This window comes from Salmo salar, chromosome 06 (assembly GCF_965601325.2).
Source record: "Salmo salar chromosome 06, fSalSal1, whole genome shotgun sequence".
Taxonomy (NCBI): domain Eukaryota; kingdom Metazoa; phylum Chordata; class Actinopteri; order Salmoniformes; family Salmonidae; genus Salmo; species Salmo salar.
Window position 1 is genome coordinate 33,480,093 of NC_138296.1, and position 19,237 is coordinate 33,499,329.

Here is a 19,237-nt window from a genome sequence, read left to right on the forward strand (position 1 = left end):
TCCCTTATATCCCTCCTTTGTCCCAGCTCCAGTCCATCTCACTGGGCTACGGCTCAGTACACAGCATATCTCATAGGTGTTTTTATCTTCTTCTCCCTCTGGCCCATAAGAAAACAATGGCCTTAAAATAATGCCAACAGCCTAAAGGGAGATGCTCCTGTGTGTCTGTACGTGTGTGTGTGTGTGTGTCTGGGTTTGTGTGTATCACAGCCCTGCATACGTCTATGGTAATTTCCCTACTCACATCCTCCAGGGTTCTAATGGTTCCTCATCAGCCGTGATTCATGGCCTGTCGCTGCATATCAAGGCAGCCCATCTCAAAATGAGCTAGAGTATTATTACAGTTGAAGTCGGAAGTTTACATACACCTTAGCCAAATACATTTAAACTCAGTGTTTCACAATTCCTGACATTTAATCCTAGTACAAATTCCCTGTCTTAGGTCAGTAAGGATCACCACTTTATTTTAAGAATGTGACATGTCAGAATAATAGTAGAGAGAATGATTTATTTCAGCTTTTATTTCTTTCATCACATTCCCAGCGGGTCAGAAGTTTACATACACTCAATTAGTATTTGGTAGCATTGCCTTGAAATTGTTTAACTTGGGTCAAATGTTTCAGGTAGCCTTCCACAATAAGTTGGGTGGATTTTGGCCCATTCCTCCTGACAGAGCTGGTGTAACTGAGTCAGGTGTGTAGGCATCCTTGCTCACACACGCTTTTTCAGTTCTGCCCACAAATGTTCTATGGGATTGAGGTCAGGGCTTTGTGATGGCCACTAAAATACCTTGACTTTGTTGTCCTGTTCTATTTTTGTTTCATCAGACCAGAGGACATTTCTCCAAAAAGTACGATCTTCGTCACCATGTGCAGTTACAAACTGTAGTCTGGCTTTTTTATGGCGGTTTTGGAGCAGTGGCTTCTTCCTTGCTGAGCGGCCTTTCAGGTTATGTTGATATAGGACTCGTTTTACTGTGGATATAGTTACTTTTGTACCTGTTTCCTCCAGCATCTTCACAAGGTCCTTTGCTGTTGTTCTGGGATTGATTTGCACTTTTCGCACCAAAGTACGTTCATCTCTAGGAGACAGAACGCATCTCCTTCCTGAGCGGTATGACGGCTGCGTGGTCCCATGGTGTTTATACTTGCGTACTATTGTTTGTACAGATGAACGGGGTACCTTCAGGCATTTGGAAATTGCTCCCAAGGATGAACCAGACTTTTGGAGGTCTACCATTTTTTTCTGAGGTCTTGGCTGATTTCTTTTGATTTTCCCATGACGTCAAGCAAAGAGGCACTGAGTTTGAAGGTAGGCCTTGAAATACATCCACAGGTACACCTCCAATTGACTCAAATGATGTCAATTAGCCTATCAGAAGCTTCTAAAGCCATGACATCATTTTCTGGAATTTTTCAAGCTGTTTAAAGGCACAGTCAAGTTAGTGTATGTAAACTTCTGACCCACTGGAATTGTGATGCAGTGAATTATAAGTGAAATAATCTGTCTGTAAACAATTGTTGGAAAAATGACTTGTGTCATGCACAAAGTAGATGTCCTAACCGACTTCCCAAAACTATAGTTTGTTAACAAGAAATTTGTGAAGTGGTTGAAAAACGAGTTTTAATGACGCCAACCTAAGTGTATGTAAACTACCGACTTCAACTGTACATCAGCATGACTCCTGAGGGAAGCTGAGCACCACAGCCATGTAAAGACCCAACATAATGGCCCCTGAGGGAGGCTGAGCACCACAGCCATGTAAAGACCCAACATAATGGCCCCTGAGGGAGGCTGAGCACCACAGCCATGTAAAGACCAAACATAATGATCCCTGAGGGAGGCTGAGCACCACAGCCATGTAAAGACCCAACATAATGACCCCTGAGGGAGGCTGAGCACCACAGCCATGTAAAGACCCAACATAATGGCCCCTGAGGGAGGCTGAGCACCACAGCCATGTAAAGACCCAACATAATGGCCCCTGAGGGAGGCTGAGCACCACAGCCATGTAAAGACCCAACATAATGGCCCCTGAGGGAGGCTGAGCACCACAGCCATGTAAAGACCCAACATAATGACCCCTGAGGGAGGCTGAGCACCACAGCCATATAAAGACATGACATAATGACCCAGCTCTCACACATAATGGAGCAGAGACCAGGCGAATAGGGATCAGAGGGGGATGGATACTCTGTTAGAGAGACATATACCGAAATATATAGGGATCAAGCTATTTTACGAGGTCTCAGAACAACAGTGTGCTGAAATGTAACGGTATGAAGTCTCACTAGGTGGGTATCTGCTGTTTCATCAACAGAATGCTCTTCCACAGATAGGGAGCCCATGGCGGTGCCGTCATACTTATTCTAGAGCCCATGGCTGTCTCCATGAATGCTTTGCATTATCCAAGCAGACTGAGTTATGGACTCAGATACAGGCAGTGCAATCTGAGCCCACTTCCTGTTCAACACTACTTCACCCTCTCTAACCTTACCCCCAATCCACCCAATCCCTAACTTCCTAGGGCTCATCTCCAGTGCCGAGCCGGGGCATCCGGAGCCCAGGGAGGATCCGGGCTGGACTAGCCAGGCAGAGAGATCCCTCAACCTGGGCTTCATTACTGCCTGCCTCCCCTGGGAGGATTAGCCTTGTCTGGTCTGACAAATCCCTACAGCTGGCTGTTCTCTCCCTGGTTGTTCTCCCAGTGTGTGGAGAGAACATGCCAGCAGTGGAATACCATCTACTGGCCTGGGATGGTGTTCCTCAGACATACAGTAATGAGAGGCAAAACCTGAAATGCCCCTAAATAAGCCAACAAGGGTTTCAGCTAGCCAGGTCAAGTTAGATTGCTAATGCTTCAGTTGTACAGCTACTACACAGTGAAGAAGAGGAATTGCTATATCGATGCAAGCAACACTTTTAAGACTTATTTAACTCAATAGATATGCTAGATTTAAGTCAGAAGAGGCTTGATGTTACCTTCTGGTAAGGAGTTCCTTTGTGCCGGTGGTCCAACTGGGGTTCCATAAGTAGCGGAGGGCCGTTCCCATGTTGTTTCTGGAAGGGCACATAAATGGTTAAAGCCAAATGAGGAGTAAGGCACAATGGACACACAGTTCCACAGTTTCCCTGAACGCTGAATGAAACTCTAAAGAACACAGGTGGAGAGCACAACCATTCAGAAATGTTGAAAAAGTATTGTCGAGGACATGGTCACACAGGACTAAAGCGGGCGACTACAGTGTTCTGATAATCAGTGTTCTCTTTCAGTTGAGAACAGAGAAACAGGAAGAGAATACTTGAAATGAAAAGTATTCAAATGAATGATTCACTTGCAGAAAAAACTATTGCGATTCTTGACATTCTCTCAGAATGTTCCTGGGGCATCAAACAAAAATCATTCCAGTTAGTGGAGCAAGAAGTCCTTTGTCATCTGGACAGTGTTAGAGATGCTCTCTGACTATCAGGCAGAGACACTGTATATACAATGATCTGATAACGTCGGTACTTTACAGCCTCTTGAGTAATAAAAGTGTTAGATTTGCTTGAAAATACAACTGAGTGCCCATTAAAAATAGCATCTATAATCAGTGTAATTCAAAAACACATTCTAATCATTATGCAGTTGAATTAAAGTGCATAATAGAATTCAGTATAATAATGAGTGTTACAGCATATGGTTTTATGAAATAGCCCCTGGGTCTTTATCTCTACTACAGTGTGTGGTGTGCCAAGGTGCAGTGTTCTGCCAGGGTATTGGAGCTGCCGTGGGTGAAGCCTGGCTTTGTCCTGTGGGAAACAGTCTTTTTCTCTGTCTCCTATTCCATTCACACACACACACACACACTCACACACACACACACACACACACACACACACACACACACACACACACACACACACACACACACACACACACACACACACACACACACACACACACACACACACACACACACACACACACACACACACACACACACACACACACACACACACACACACACAGGGGTTGTTTAAATGTCATTACACAGGACGGCTTTGTGGAACACATGGGTTGAGCTGCTGAGGTACCTGCAGCAGTGGCTGCCATCACCACACATTTGGGCTAATCAGATGAAAGTGGATGAGATGTTAAGCCCTCCTTCAGATGAATGGGATGGAGAGATGTTGATGATGGGGAATGGTAATGAGCTCTCTGAGACGGCAGCATTTCACAGCAGAATTGGAAACTATGGTTACCAAACAAACACTGACAAATGGAATGGTTTCTGATTTAAAAAGATGTGAACCTACACACTGGAGAAGGCTGTTAAGGAAACATTTGTGTTTGCTAACCTGACGCAGTAAAAAAATGCCCCAAAAAATGAAGTAAGCTTTATGTGTGTGGACGCATCCCACTTTTTTGGCTCGTGAAATGATGAAATATGTATTGGTTCCAGCATAATCGGGCAGATTATATAGCTACAGTAATAATGCAGATATATACATTACAGTGAGGGGAAAAAGTATTTGACCCCCTGCTGATTTTGTATGTTTGCCCACTGACAAAGAAATTATCAGTCTATAATTTTAATGGTAGGTTTATTTGAACAGTGAGACAACAAAAAAATCCAGAAAAACGCATGTCAAAATTTTTTATAAATTGATTTGAATTTTAATGAGGGAAATAAGTATTTGACCCCCTCTCAATTAGAAAGATTTCTGGCTCCCAGGTGTCTTTTATACAGGTAACGAGCTGAGATTAGGAGTACACTCTTAAAGGGAGTGCTCCTAATCTCAGTGTGTTACCTGTATAAAAGACACCTGTCCACAGAAGCAATCAATCAATCAAATTCCAAACTCTCCACCATGGCCAAGACCGAAGAGCTCTCCAAGGATGTCAGAGACAAGATTGTAGACCTACACAATGCTGGAATGGGCTACAAGACTATCGCCAAGCAGCTTGGTGAGAAGGTGACAACAGTTGGTGCGATTATTCGCAAATGGAAGAAACACAAAAGAACTGTCAATCTCTCTCGGCCTGGGGCTCCATACAAGATCTCACCTCGTGGAGTTGCAATGATCATGAGAACAGTGAGGAATCAGCCCAGAACTACACAGGAGGATCTTGTCAATGATCTCAAGGCAGCTGGGACCATAGTCACCAAGAAAACAATTGTTAACACACTACGCCGTGAAGGACTGAAATCCTGCAGCGCCCGCAATGTCCCCCTGCTCAAGAAAACACATATACATGCCCGTCTGAAGTTTGCCAATGAACATCTGAATGATTCAGAGGACAACTGGGTGAAAGTGTTGTGGTCAGATGAGACCAAAATGGAGCTCTTTGGCATCAACTCAACTCACTGTGTTTGGAGTGGGAGGAATGCTGCCTATGGCCCCAAGAACACCATCCCCACCGTCAAACATGAAGGTGGAAACATTATGCTTTGGGGGTGTTTTTCTGCTAAGGGGACAGGACAACTTCACCGCATCAAAGGGACGATGGACGGGGCCATGTACCATCAAATCTTGGGTGAGAACCTCCTTCCCTCAGCCAGGGCATTGAAAATGGGTCGTGGATGGGTATTCCAGCATGCCAATGACCCAAAACACACGGCCAAGGCAACAAAGGAGTGGCTCAGGAAGAAGCACATTAAGGTCCTGGAGTGGCCTAGCCAGTCTCCAGACCTTAATCCCATAGAAAATCTGTGGAGTGAGCTGAAGGTTCGAGTTGCCAAACGTCAGCCTCGAAACCTTAATGACTTGGAGAAGATCTGCAAAGAGGAGTGGGACAAAATCCCTCCTGAGATGTGTGCAAACCTGGTGGCCAACTACAAGAAACGTCTGACCTCTGTGATTGCCAACAAGGGTTTTGCCAGCAAGTACTAAGTCATGTTTTGACATGCGTTTTTCTGGATTTTTTGTTGTTGTTATTCTGTCTCTCACTGTTCAAATAAACCTACCATTAAAATTATAGACTGATAATTTCTTTGTCAGTGGGCAAATGTACAAAATCAGCAGGGGATCAAATACTTTTTTCCCTCACTGTATATATACATAGTCAGAGGGGTATTGTAGAAATCTATGGCGCTGTGAATCACAGCCAATAGGAATGGAGGATCTGCCAGATTTCTTCCACCCTCCTCATAATATTGATCCTCCTCTCACATGAGTGAGCATGTCAGTAGGGTTGTGGTGGAGCTGTGTGCCTGGCTTACCTTTGCTGCCGGTGTTGACGTAGTACCTGCATCCCTCGGGTGACATGTAACATCTCCAGCCTTGGGGAAGAGGGACACTCTTGGTCTCATCCCCCGGTGCAGGGCTGGTGGCCGCTGGCTTCTGTTACAAACATACCACTCGTTTCACTACCAGATAGTTCATATAAGCTGGGACTGTTTCCCAGTCTTGCTCATATAAATGGTGAGTACAAATATTAACTATTCATTGACAAATGTTGATTTTGTTCTGTTTTTTTTTTACTGTAATTGATTTGCGCACTTGATTAATATACATAATATTCCATACTACGTATCTGCATATCAAGGAGGGGTTGCATCAGCCTCTAATGTTCCCAATTAGCAGTGTCTGCTAATTTCTACCCAGTTACAGTACAAAGTACTCCCACATTTCTAAAGCAGGCTGATTGCAGGCGCAGACACAGTTGTGTATGAAAGATCTGTTTTAATTAGGAACAATGTCATTAATAATGATTCATTCAGGAAATATTGAACTGTGGCAAGGACTGGGAAAGCTTGTTTGATTGTTGGAAGGGTGTTCTTTTCTTTGAACCCTTCATGTGGTTGATGGTAAACTGAGAAGACCCCACTGCTGAAAGAGACAAAAGAAGGCCCCATTGCACTCTGAAACCCCCACCTAAACCAGCCTAATGGAACATAATTAGAGCTCTTTGACAACACAGATCAGCCTTATGTTTATCGATGAGCAAATGAAGCAAACAAAGAAAAGAACACCCTCCCTACAATTAAACATGGGCAGGTTTGATAATGCTGTGGATTTGCTTTGCTGCCTCTGGTACTGGGGGCTTTGAACGTGTGCAAGACATCATGAAATCAGCAGACTATCAAGATGTTCTGGAGTGCAATGTTCAACCCAGTGTCCAAAAACTGTGTCTCTGTCAGTGATGTAAAGTACTTAAGTAAAAATATTTTAAAGTACTATTTAAGTCGTTTTTTAGGGCATCTGTACTTTACTTTACTATTTATATTTGTGACAACTTTTACTTCACTACATTCCTAAAGAAAATTATGTACTTTTTCTCCATAAATTTTCCCTGACATAGTACTCATTACATTTTGAATGCTGAAGCAGGACAGAAAATGGTCCAATTCACACACTTATCAAGAGAACATCCCTGGTCATCTCTACTGCCTCTGATCTGGCGCACTCAGTAAACACAAATGCTTTGTTTGTAAAGGATGTCTGAGTGTTGAAGTGTGACCCTTGCTATCCGTAAATAAAAAAAAACAGAAAATTGTATCATATGGTTTGCTTAATATAAGGAGTTTGAAATTATTCATACTTTTACTTTTGATACTTAAGTATATTTAAAACCAAATACTTTTAGACTTTTACTCAAGTAGTATTTTACTGGGTGACTTTCACTTTTACTTTTTTCTATTAAGGTATCTTCACTTTTACTCCAGTATGACAATTGGGTACTTTTTCCTCCACTGGTCTCTGTTGAAGGTTGTGGGGCTTCCAGCAGAACAACAACCCAAACACACATGAGAAAGCACCCAGGAATGGTTCAAGAATAAACACTGGACTCTTCTGCAGTGGCCAGCAATGAGTCCAGATCTGAATCCCATCATAAACCTATGGTGAGATCAGAAAACAGCAGTTGGTGAAAGGCATCACTCAAACATGGAAAAATTGGAACAGTTTGCAGCTGAAAAATGGGCCAAATTCCCATGTGCAGCAACCCCATTGATGATTACAATAAGTGTTTTTTTGCAGTTATGTTCGCCAAAGGCTGTTTAACCAAGTATTAGCTCCTGGGTGCCATTTATTTTGTCCATGCCATTTGTTGAAATTTTCTTAAATAACATTGTAAACTTAAGTGTCCCCCCCAAAAAATGGTTCTGCAATGTTGACAATCCAATAAAAGAATGGTTCCATTTGAACTTATTTCAGAAGTTCAAAGGGTCCAATATATTTGTCCACCACTGTACATGTTTCCTTGAAATGTGCAAACAACATCCGTTCCGATGTGCTGTTATTATTTAGAAGCTATTCTTTTCGGCTCACAGTGCTTTCTTCAGGGCTTTCACAGTGCTTTCCCTTGGTTAGAGGGTGTTATTCACAATGATCCACTATCTGGATAAATAACAATAACAGCTTCTTGGACCTTATCAGCAGTTCCCAGAAGGCTCATACACACCCATAAAGCTCCTGGTCACATTGCGACTACAGAATTTACTGCAGTGTACTTTACAAGGCAAAAGTCCTCTTTAATCTACAGGGATGGCCTTACCGACGATTCATTGTCATTAGCAACAGTGTGTTGCTGTCACGACTTCCGCCGGAGTCGGTCCCTCTCCTTGTTCGGGCGGCGTTCGGCGGTTGACGTCACCGGCTTTCTAGCCACCACCGATCCACTTTTCATTTTCCATTTGTTCTGTCTTTTCCATTTGTTCTGTCTTTCATTTCCTGAGTTTTCCCCGCATTCCCAGCATAAGGCGCTAGTAGATTCAGGCGCAGCTGGGAATTTTATTGACCGTTCATTTGCTCATAGTTTAGGGATTCCCCTTGTTCCTGTGGATATGCCCTTCCCTGTGCATGCCTTAGATAGTCGACCATTAGGGTCAGGGCTGATTAGGGAGGCCACCGCTCCACTGGACATGGTTACGCAGGAGGGTCATGAGGAGAGAATCAGTCTCTTCCTTATTGATTCTCCTGCGTTTCCTGTGGTGCTGGGCTTACCCTGGTTGGCCTGTCATGACCCCACTATTTCATGGCAACAGATGGCTCTCAAGGGCTGGTCACGAGAGTGCTCAGGGAGGTGTGTGGGGGTTTCCATCAGTGCGACTACGGTGGAAAGTCCAGACCAGGTCTCCACCATGCGCATTCCTTCAGAATATGCCGATTTGGCTCTCGCCTTCTGTAAGAAGAGGGCGACTAAATTACCACCTCATCGACGGGGGACTGTGCGATAAATCTCCTGGTAGACGCAGCACTTCCCAGGAGTCACATGTGTCCTCTGTCACAGGAGGAGACGGTGGCTATGGAAACATATGTCTCAGAATCCCTGGGGCAGGGATACATTCGGCCCTCCACTTCACCTGCCTCCTTGACTTTCTTTTTTGTGAAGAAGAAGGATGGGGGTCTGCACCCATGTATTAAGTATCGAGGGAACAATCAGATCACTGTGAGGTACAGCTACCCGCTGCCTCTCATCGCCAGTGCGATCGAGTCAATGCACGGGGCGTGCTTCTTCACAAAATTGGATCTCAGGAGCGCTTACAACCTGGTGCGTATCCGGGAGGGGGACAAGTGGAAGACGGCATTTAGTACCACCTCAGGGCACTATGAGTACCTCGTCATGCCGTACGGGTTGATGAATGCTCCATCAGTCTTCCAGGCTTTGGTTGACGACATTTTCCGGGACCTGCACGAGCAGGGTGTAGTGGTGTATATCGACGACATTCTGATATACTCCGCTACACGCGCCGAGCATGTGTCCCTGGTGTGCAGTTGCTTGGTCGACTGTTGGAGCATGACCTGTACGTCAAGGCTGAGAAATGTCTGTTCTTCCAACAGTCCGTCTCCTTCCTAGGGTACCGCATTTCCACGTCAGGGGTGGAGATGGAGAGTGACAGCATTTCAGCCGTATGTAATTGGCCGACTCCCACCACGGTAAAGGAAGTGCAGCGGTTTCTGGGGTTTGCCAACTACTACCGGAGGTTTATCCAGGGTTTTGGTCAGGTAGCAGCTCCCATTACCTCACTGCTGAAGGGGGGACCAGTGCGGCTGTAGTGGTCGGCTGAGGAGGACAGGGCTTTCGGTTATCTGAAGGCTCTGTTTACCTCGGCTCCCGTGCTGGCTCATCCGGATCCCTCTTTGGCGTTCATAGGGGAGGTGGATGCGTCCGAGGCTGGGATAGGAGCCGTGCTCTCTCAGCGCTCGGTCATGCCACCGAAGCTCCGCCCCTGTGCTTTCTTTTCAGAGAAGCTCAGCACGGCGGAGTGAAACTATGATGTGGGGGACCAGGAGCTGTTGGCTGTTGTCAAGGCTCTGAAGGCGTGGAGACATTGGCTAGAGGGGGCTAAACACCCTTTTCTCATCTGGACTGACCACCGCAATCTGGAGTACATCCGGGCAGCGAGGAGACTGAACCCTCGCCAGGCAAGGTGGGCTATGTTCTTTACCCGTTTTGTTTTCACTCTATCCTACAGACCAGGTTCCCAGATCGCTAAGGCAGACGCACCGTCCCGGATGTATGACACAGAGCGGTCCATGGATCACACTCCCATACTTCCGGCCTCTGGTGGCACCGGTGGTGTGGGAGCTGGATGCGGACATCGAGCGGATGTTACGCACAGAGCCCACTCCCCCCCAGTATCCAGCTGGGCGTTCCGTCTGCTGTCCGCGACCGTCTGGTCTATTGGGCCCATATGTCACCCTCCTCTGGTCATCCTGGCATCGGTCGGACGGTGCATTGCCTTAGTGGGAAGTACTGGTGGCCCACCTTGGCCAAGGACATGAGGGTTTATGTTTCCTCCTGCTCGGTGTCCGCCCAGTGCAAGTCTCCCAGGCACCTACACAGAGGGAAATTACAACCCCTACTTGTTCCACAACGGCCGTGGTCGCACCTGTCGGTGGACTTCCTGGCGGATCTTCCTCCCTCACAGGGCAACACCACAATCCTGGTCGTTGTGGATCAGTTTTCTAAGTCCTGCTGTCTCCTCCCTTTGCCCAGTCTCCCTACGGCCCTACAGACTGTGAAGGCCCTGTTCACTCACGTCTTCCGGCACTACGGGGTGCCTGAGGACATAGTCTCTGATCGGGGTCCCCAGTTCACGTCCAGGGTCTGGAGAGTGTTCATGGAACGTCTGGGGGTCTCGGTCAGCCTTACCTCAGGTTTTCACCCCGAGAGTAACGGGCAGGTGGAGAGAGTAAATCAGGATGTGGGTAGGTTTCTGAGGTCATATTGCCAGGACTGGCCGGGTGAGTAGGCGACGTTCATCCCCTGGGCAGAGATGGCCCAAAACTCACTCCGCCACTCCTCCACTAACCTCTCTCCTTTCCAGTGCGTACTGGGGTATCAGCCGGTTCTGGCACCTTGGCATCAGAGCCAGATCGAGGCTCCTGCGGTGGACAAATGGTTCAAGCGCTCGGAGGAGACCTGGGACGCCGCCCATGTGCACCTACAACGGGCCGTGAGGCGGCAAAAAGCGAGCGCCGACCGTCACCGCAGCAAGGCCCCGGTGTTCGCACCGGGGAACAGGGTCTGGCTCTTGACCCGAAACCTACCCCTCCGCCTGCCCTGCCGGAAGCTGGGTCCGCGGTTTGTGGGGCCATTTAAAGTCCTGAGGAGACTGAACGAGGTATGCTATAGATTACAGCTTCCCCCAGATTATCGCATTAATCCCTCGTTCCATGTGTCTCTCCTCAGGCCGGTGTTGGCTGGTCCACTCCAGGAAGCTGAGGTGCGGGATGTTCCTCCGCCCCCTTTGGACATCGAGGGGGCCCCGGCGTATGCTGTTCGAGCCATCCTGGACTCGAGGCGTCGGGCGAGGGGCCTTCAGTACCTCGTGGACTGGGAGGGGTACGGTCCGGAGGAGAGATGCTGGGTGCCGGTGGATGACGTCCTGGACCCTTCGTTGCTGCGGGATTTCCACCGTCTCCATCCAGATCACCCTGCGCCTCGTCCTCCGGGTCGTCCCCGAGGTCGGTGTCGGCGCGCCGCTGGAGCCGCGCATCAAGGGGGGGTACAGTCATGACTTCCGCCGAAGTCGGTCCCTCTCCTTGTTCGGGCGGCGTTCGGCGTTCGGCAGTCGACGTCACCGGCTTTCTAGCCACTGCCGATCCACTTTTCATTTTCCATTTGTTCTGTCTTTGTCTTATCACACCTGGCTTCACTCAACAATCACTTGTTTATTATTTAACCCTCTGTTCCCCATGTTGCATTTGTGAGTGACTGTTATTTGTTACGTGGATTATTTATCAGGCGTTGCACTTTTGTTTTAGACCGTGTTTTGGCACTTGTATGTGTTATGTGCTGTCATTTGGTAACCGGTATTAAAGTGCGCCTGGTTATTATACTCCGCTCTCCTGCACTTAACTTCGCCTCCCATATACACGCATTACAGTTGCCAAAGCTGTCTGCTGTATCCGACAGAGGGCCTGCTGAAGTCTGCCTGTACCTCTTCTAACATGGTGACTGGCTGCTAGTCACGACCCTACCCCAGATCCACTGAGGAGTGTGGGGACAGAGGGGGAGGAGAGGGGGAAAGGGAGGAGAAGAAGGGAAGGATATTAATGGAATGATAAAGCAGAGAGATCCTGCGGATATCTACATTTACATTTAAGTCATTTAGCAGACGCTCTTATCCAGAGCGACTTACAAATTGGTGCATTCACCTTATGATATCCAGTGGAACAACCACTTTACAATAGTGCATCTAAATCTTTTTGGGGGGGGGGGGGGTTAGAAGGATTACTTTATCCTATCCTAGGTATTCCTTAAAGAGGTGGGGTTTCAGGTGTCTCCGGAAGGTGGTGATTGACTCCGCTGTCCTGGCGTCGTGAGGGAGCTTGTTCCACCATTGGGGTGCCAGAGCAGCGAACAGTTTTGACTGGGCTGAGCGGGAACTGTGCTTCCTCAGAGGTAGGGAGGCGAGCAGGCCAGAAGTGGATGAACGCAGTGGATGAACGCAGTGCCCTTGTTTGGGTGTAGGGCCTGATCAGAGCCTGAAGGTACGGTGGTGCCGTTCCCCTCTCAGCTCCGTAGGCAAGCACCATGGTCTTGTAGCAGATGCGAGCTTCAACTGGAAGCCAGTGGAGAGAGCGGAGGAGCGGGGTGACGTGAGAGAACTTGGGAACTCGTTTGATGTACAAGATAAAAGAGATTCCTTTCTGTCTCTCTTTCTGATATAAAGCACTGGGCTTACAGTGAGCAGTTTGCAGTGAGTACAATACAAAACGCCTCGTCTTCATTGACGAGCCATGCTGTGCTGCAGGAAACTGTCCTCAGTCATTTATCATGAGCTCATAAAATGCATTATCCTTCCTCAAGCTCCCAATAAGGACATACTGTATGTGATTACACTATGTCAGACAAATCATGAACATACTGTATCACCAAGGAGCACAATGTCCATTAGCTTAACGTAAATCAGACGGCAGCATACAATCCTCTGAACCATGGAATAGTAGTGAACTGTTACTTTTTGCCAGAGACATGAATCGTTAACTAATTAATCCTCCCAGAGAGATGTAAATGACAGATTCTTATCTTGAGATTTGTATCATTTGTGATTTATCTCACTTCCCTGAGCTGTAGCGATTTCACATGTCCCCTGGCAAAAAACTGTTGAATAAAGCGTAACGGCGTCCAAGCTTTCAAAGAATTTAAAAGGACAAAATCCTCTGATATCTCCTGCCAAATCCCACAATCCTCTGGGGTGGTGCTCCCACTGCAACCCCTGGGAGGAGACTCTTTATAGAGTATACTCCCCTCCAGTTTCCTCAGTTCCCATTGAATACCAACAAATCAACAGGACAGGCCCTCTCCCATCACTACAGAGGAGAGTCTGGGCTCTTGCTGTTAGCATGCCCTTCTGTGGCTTCATTGGTATGACTGGGAATGAATGAGAGCATTAACCCCACTTTGTGCTACCTGCAATAGGGGGATTATTATAGTGCAGCACCTGAAGCTGGTTGGAGACAGGGGTACTAAATGAAGAGCCTGGCCTAGTGTTAAATCCTCACCGCTGACTGATTTTCTCTACACTCGGCTCTGCATGTCAATGTATCTCTCTGCCTATTGTATCCTACTTAGGGCCTATCTCGCTCACTCAGTGGTGTGGCCCGGTGGGCAAAGCCCTTTCACTGTCACTCCAGGAAGTCTTGGTGGTGCACCGAGTGCCAGAGTAACAGTTTTAAACTCCAAATTGCTTTCAACAGCAAATTACCATTCGCTAAGCTCTGCCCCAGAATTTTTAGCAACCAATCGCAGTGCAACAACTGTCGAGTCCGACACATTGGACAAGCTCACTTTTCAATTGCATTTGCCAGTGAGGGCTATGGCCCCAAACAATAAAAAAAAAAAAAAATGAAATAGCTTAATAATTGAACAGTGCAAAGGGAGTACTGTGATTCCTGAAGTGCAGAGTCTGTTGATGGAGTATTTTTCGATTCCGAAATTATACTTTGTTACATTGTATAACTTGTTTTCAAAAAATGTATGTTAGCTAGCTACGTTAGCAATGTTATGAATACAACTCTCATCTGCTGTCGACATCAGGATACGATTTGAGAGCACTAGTTAGCTCCAGAAGTGGATATTATAGCTTTGACTGCATGCTGAGTGAATTCAGCACCATTCAGTGGTTAGCTACACTACAAACATTACCAGGTTCCCTTGAAGCAATTGAAATGACAGTCCACCACAACATAACCAAGAGTTAGTAAGGCGTAGTCTGTGTAAGGCGGAGTCTGTGTTTAACCCACTGAGGTAGGGTTTAATTTCATTATATATTATAAACAGTTTGAGATCATTGGGAAATGTTCCAGAGTACGAGAGTGGGAGGAACAGATGAAATCCCACTGCAAATGTGGTACTTGTGCTAGCTTTGAGTCATCAGTCAATCGAGTTGATTGTCATTGTATGACCCTTTGTTTAGAATGTCTACATACTGAGGTGATTTCAAAAACACTGCATCTGCATTGATTCAACCTGCTACCTCAGGTTCTGCTATGCACATAATATCTTCCATTCTGTCCAATCAAATCAATTAAAATGAAGGCACTGTGGTGCTTGTTGTCAGTCACCCACATTTGTGTACATGTCAAATAATATATTGCAACAAAATGTTGCAAGTTCAGTAAGGTAAGTGACTCTTTATCTGAAACACTCACAAAACAGTAGACTAAATGTAATTCATTTTTACATGATTTTCTCTGTGGCTCCAGGGCATGTACAGTACTAACTGTACTGTAAGTTTCAGTAATTATGAGAAAAGTCTTGTAAAACAACATACTGTAACTCCACACATGATAATGATAAAAAGGGGCGAACATGGACAAATCAGTGAGCCCTGTTTCTTACACAGGCCAATGAACGTGACAATAAACATTCCAGACTTCATTTAACAGGTTCTGTTTTTATCTTTCAAGGGAAACAGAGCCTTCCTGAAGACACAGAAGAAGAGGGACTTTGACTGAGCTAGGAGAGCAGGGAGGCTGAGGGACAGTTAAAACCAACAGTGAAGATCAAAGTGTTTTGGCAGGCCCCGCCACAGGGCACACATTGTGCCGCAGAAGAAGCGGGATATGAGAGCTATATCTGGACAGAGACAGACAGACCATGTCTTAGCAGAATAAACATCCACCAAACTCAAAAGGATGAGAAATAAAATACAACTACATCCGACACAAAGGCTTGAACAGAGCCAATGAATCTCCTGTACCCATTCTGTCTGACTACCACAATTGTTCCACTGAAGCAACTCCCAATTCTGTCAAAAAATGTAACACCACACATAAAGTACTGTCAAAAATGTCATTGATAACAGAGACTGATAATAATAGCATTAAAAACAAAGCCTTACCATGTTGGGCTGAGACTACGTCGTAAGGAAGCAAACAGCCAAATGAGAGAAGTGTCCGTTAACTAGTCACAGTGAACATTGAGTGGGACAAGGCTCTTTTAGAACCAGGAGGAGGAAACATTTGTCACACATATGGGTTCTCATTACTGGCCAGAGTGACCCGGCACCCAGGGTCAAAGCTAAGACATGGAAGGAATGGACAGACACTAAACATCTTTCTACTCCGCCTCTTTTCTTTATTTACAAGACAAAGAATAAAACGGTCCAGGAAGAACCATCTTGTGGTATGAGACGTTTTCTATGAGTCTTTGTTAGTGTCCAGCAGATGTAAGGGTCTGGAAGCCCGGTCTCAGATGCAGCCAGGGGCCTGCTCCATGGCAGGCCACACAATGGCCAACACTGTGAGACAGAGCTGTGAGGCACTCGCAGGCAACAAGGCCCGTTTTGTGTTGGTCCGTCCCTCCATTTCTTATAAATCAAATTGACCCTGTGTGAAGTGTGTTCGAGCTGCCACACTCCCCTCTGATACAGACTGATTGTGACTGACTATCTCTAAGAAGGCATGCAGCCGGCCAGGCTACATCATCTGGCAGCTGGCTAGACAGAGATCTAAATGAAAAAGCGATAAGAACCAGTGAAGACAGCAGACACATTTTCAATCTTTAGAAACCCAACTTTCAAGCGAAGTCGTCCTGTTCAACATCAAGTTAATTTACAGCCAGGATGTCTGACATGTCCTTAAGAACTCATCAAGGCCATGGGGGACTATTTGTGTGGAATATGTTTATATGGCCTATTTATTTTGTCCTTCTCACAATCACTCAGCTTAATGCAAATCAGAACAAAGGCTTACATTACCTATAAGACACTGAACTCGTACTCAGCATTAAGTTATCAAAGCCTGTTACAGTAGTATATCTGGTACGCAATGTGGACTATAGGGACGGCTTCATGATGAGATTCTTGAGATGTTGATGATTGACAACACATGATAATGTCTGAAATGAACACGTTGTCCTCTTGCGTTTTGAATATGAGTTAGAAGAACACATAAGCTCACACTAAACGTTCCATAAATGAGGACACAGTGTTTCTTGTTGACTGAACTTGTTGACAAGTGGCAAAGCACCGTTTATTAGCTCCAGAGCATACTGGAGCATCATTGACCGACTTCAATGGAGTATTTCATGTTAGCAAACAATCTTCACTGAAGGAGCAGCAAGAATTCAATGTTGGTTCTCTCGTCTGATATGAGGAGTATAAAAGACAAACATGCGCCTACAGCAGCTGTGGAGTATCTGTATCTGATCAGTTAATGAGTGGATCAGACTGATCAGTTAATGAGTTCATGAGTTGATCAGACTGCAGAGCATAATAGTCCCTTTTCAGATTGCTCAACTTTCAAATACACTTCATATACTGTACCTTTGATCACTATTGTAAAGTGTACTGTATATACATATAGGTACAGCGTGTGTGTGTGTCTGTGTGTGTGCATGCATGCTATTACTGTGCATTATGACATGAAAGATGACAGGTTTGAAAGGCTTGCTTATTGTCATCGATATCTTGTACTAGAAAAGCTTTTCACACCAGAACGTGATTGATGTAGCTACGTTAAGAACAAGGAGTTGCTTAAGCTCAGTAAGTAAGCACCCTCTTATGGAAGATAACGGTGAAACAAGCAGTGTGATGCTTTCACTCATACAGAATGAAAAGGAATAGCCTTTAGAATATTTGATTTGACAATTTAAAATCCATAAAATGTTACACCAAGCAACAGATACATAAATAAACACAGTATCTGACATCTCAATACATGATCTGTAATTCTTCAAATTGAATTACGTTTGTCACCCCAATGCACAATATTCAGTGTCCAACAACTTGAACTACAATGTCTTATTTGATCGTTCTCAGTTTATGTATGTATTTATTCATTTGTTATCCCATCCATTCATTGTGTAAGGACACCTTGTGTGTGAATATTACGTTCCAAGCCCTTGCAGACTAGGCTATCCTGCTGTCCATGACATATCAAATGTTCAATCAAAGTGAAATACAAATCCTGCTTTGTAAATTTCTAGTTGGCATACACTTGGATGTCACTATGTGAGTACACTGTCCTATCGCTCACCATGCTGTGACATTGCACTCTACAGTCACATGGTATAATAACGTTCTGATAAAGCCTTGTCTTAAAGGGGACTTCCCCAGAGTGAGATGAACTTGTGGACACCAAATGTATGTCTCTGCATGCAGTTTGAATGAAGTTGCTAACAAGTGCAATTGCAAACTAGCGTTAGCTCAATGACTAGCAGTCTATGAATATCTGCTAGCATGCTAGTAGATACCCATAGACTTCCAGTCAGGGGCGGCAGGTAGCCTATTGGTTAGCGCTTTGGGCCAGTAATGGAAAGGTTGCTGGATCGAATCCCTGAGCTGACAAGGTAAAAATCTGTTGTTCTGCCCCTGAGCAAGGCAGTTAACCCACTGTTCCCCAGGTGCCATGGATGATGATTATGGCATCCACAAATTCATTTGACTCTGGGGAAGTAGATAAAATCCCGAAGTATCCCCTTAACAATGAACAAAAGGTCACATGAATATGATTAACTTTACTTCTTTGTGAATATTATGGTCAGTAGAGTGGACATATAAGTTATGCCGGTTAATTCTGCCATTCTGATGAACAGGAGAAGAACAGGGTTCATACTGTAACTGCTGTTTGGATTGGACTGTGGCCATGTACTTATTGTTAAAACAGCTGTATCCAAGTCCGGGGCTATGTTCGCCAGTATTTTAATCCCAATTAACCTGAATTATCCTTTAAAAAGAAGGGAAACAATCCTTGTCAAATCTGCTTGAACGTGTCTGAGTAATCATGCTACTTTTCTACAATCACTGAAATAGCAACCACACTAAGACAGTCATTAAACAAGCTGCTGGTTGTCAGATGTCTCTGTTATATCACATTTCCTGGGGTAGAGGAAAAAGGGACAAATCTATTAGCCCATAATTTATATAGTTTGCTCATACTGTAACTATGGTACGTAAAGTTGTCTTTGGCCAATGTTAAGTCTGATATGGAATATTTAGTAGAGTACCCCTACTTTATTTTAAATGTAGCCGAGTCTATGAAATTGGATCTTGATTAATGCAACAACCTGGATGAATGAATAGGGAGTGTGTCCAAAGTGCCTACTAAGCACAACTCATATTTATAGCTTTGGGGTCATTTTCAAATGCTCTTCTCAACAACAGCAGATGAATGCTTTGACAGATATTACTGGCGCAAATGTTTCCCCCCTATCGTTTGGCTTGCATTGTTACTATATCATCTTTATATGTAAGTTACAGTATTTCAGCTAGTTTTTCATCTGTGAAATATTGGGAGTATCATGTAATATTGTCATTACTATCCATGGCTCTATATATTATTATATGTATGTATA

At 45.2% G+C, this 19,237-nt stretch overlaps 1 protein-coding gene across 1 annotated transcript in view; it reads right to left on the reverse strand.

Moving 5' to 3' along the window:
- The window catches only part of LOC106606940 (growth arrest-specific protein 7), a 36,380-nt gene extending 20,498 nt beyond the window's left edge, over positions 1-15,882 (reverse strand). The window contains exons 1-3 of the mRNA XM_045720247.2: positions 15,783-15,882; positions 6,207-6,327; positions 2,983-3,060 (exon numbers count right to left, since the gene is read on the reverse strand). Coding sequence (XP_045576203.2) covers positions 2,983-3,060; positions 6,207-6,327; positions 15,783-15,785 — 202 coding nt within the window. The 5' untranslated portion in view covers positions 15,786-15,882. The remainder of the gene's footprint in view (positions 1-2,982; positions 3,061-6,206; positions 6,328-15,782) is intronic.
- Between the last annotated feature and the right edge of the window lie 3,355 nt (positions 15,883-19,237).